The sequence below is a fragment of the Plasmodium relictum genome (genome assembly GCF_900005765.1).
Source record: "Plasmodium relictum strain SGS1 genome assembly, contig: PRELSG_99_v1_15, whole genome shotgun sequence".
In the NCBI taxonomy this organism is placed as follows: Eukaryota; Apicomplexa; class Aconoidasida; order Haemosporida; family Plasmodiidae; genus Plasmodium; species Plasmodium relictum.
Genome location: NW_021628772.1, coordinates 2,229 through 2,444, shown reverse-complemented (window position 1 = coordinate 2,444; position 216 = coordinate 2,229). Strand labels below are relative to the sequence as shown.

Genomic DNA, 216 nt, shown 5'->3' with positions numbered 1-216 from the left:
TTAAGTATTGTGAATGATATTAAAAAAAATGAGACTTTAAAATTAATACTATGTATGAAGAAAGAGTTGGACAAAGTGAATGAGAAAGCTGAAGAAGAGTATTCAAGAATTAAAATGAACATAGAATATATTAAAAGAAATGTTGAGAGTATAAAAAATTCAGATAGTGTAAGTAGTGCATTGAATGAGTTAAATAATGCAAAAGGTAAGGATAGT

At 25.0% G+C, this 216-nt stretch overlaps 1 protein-coding gene across 1 annotated transcript in view; it reads left to right on the top strand.

The window, feature by feature from the left end:
- PRELSG_9902100 (reticulocyte binding protein, putative) overlaps positions 1-216 on the top strand; it is a gene marked incomplete at both ends in the record, with an annotated part of 4,048 nt that overhangs the window by 1,764 nt on the left and 2,068 nt on the right. Inside the window, one exon of the mRNA XM_028677389.1 lies at positions 6-205. Coding sequence (XP_028531367.1) covers positions 6-205 — 200 coding nt within the window. The remainder of the gene's footprint in view (positions 1-5; positions 206-216) is intronic.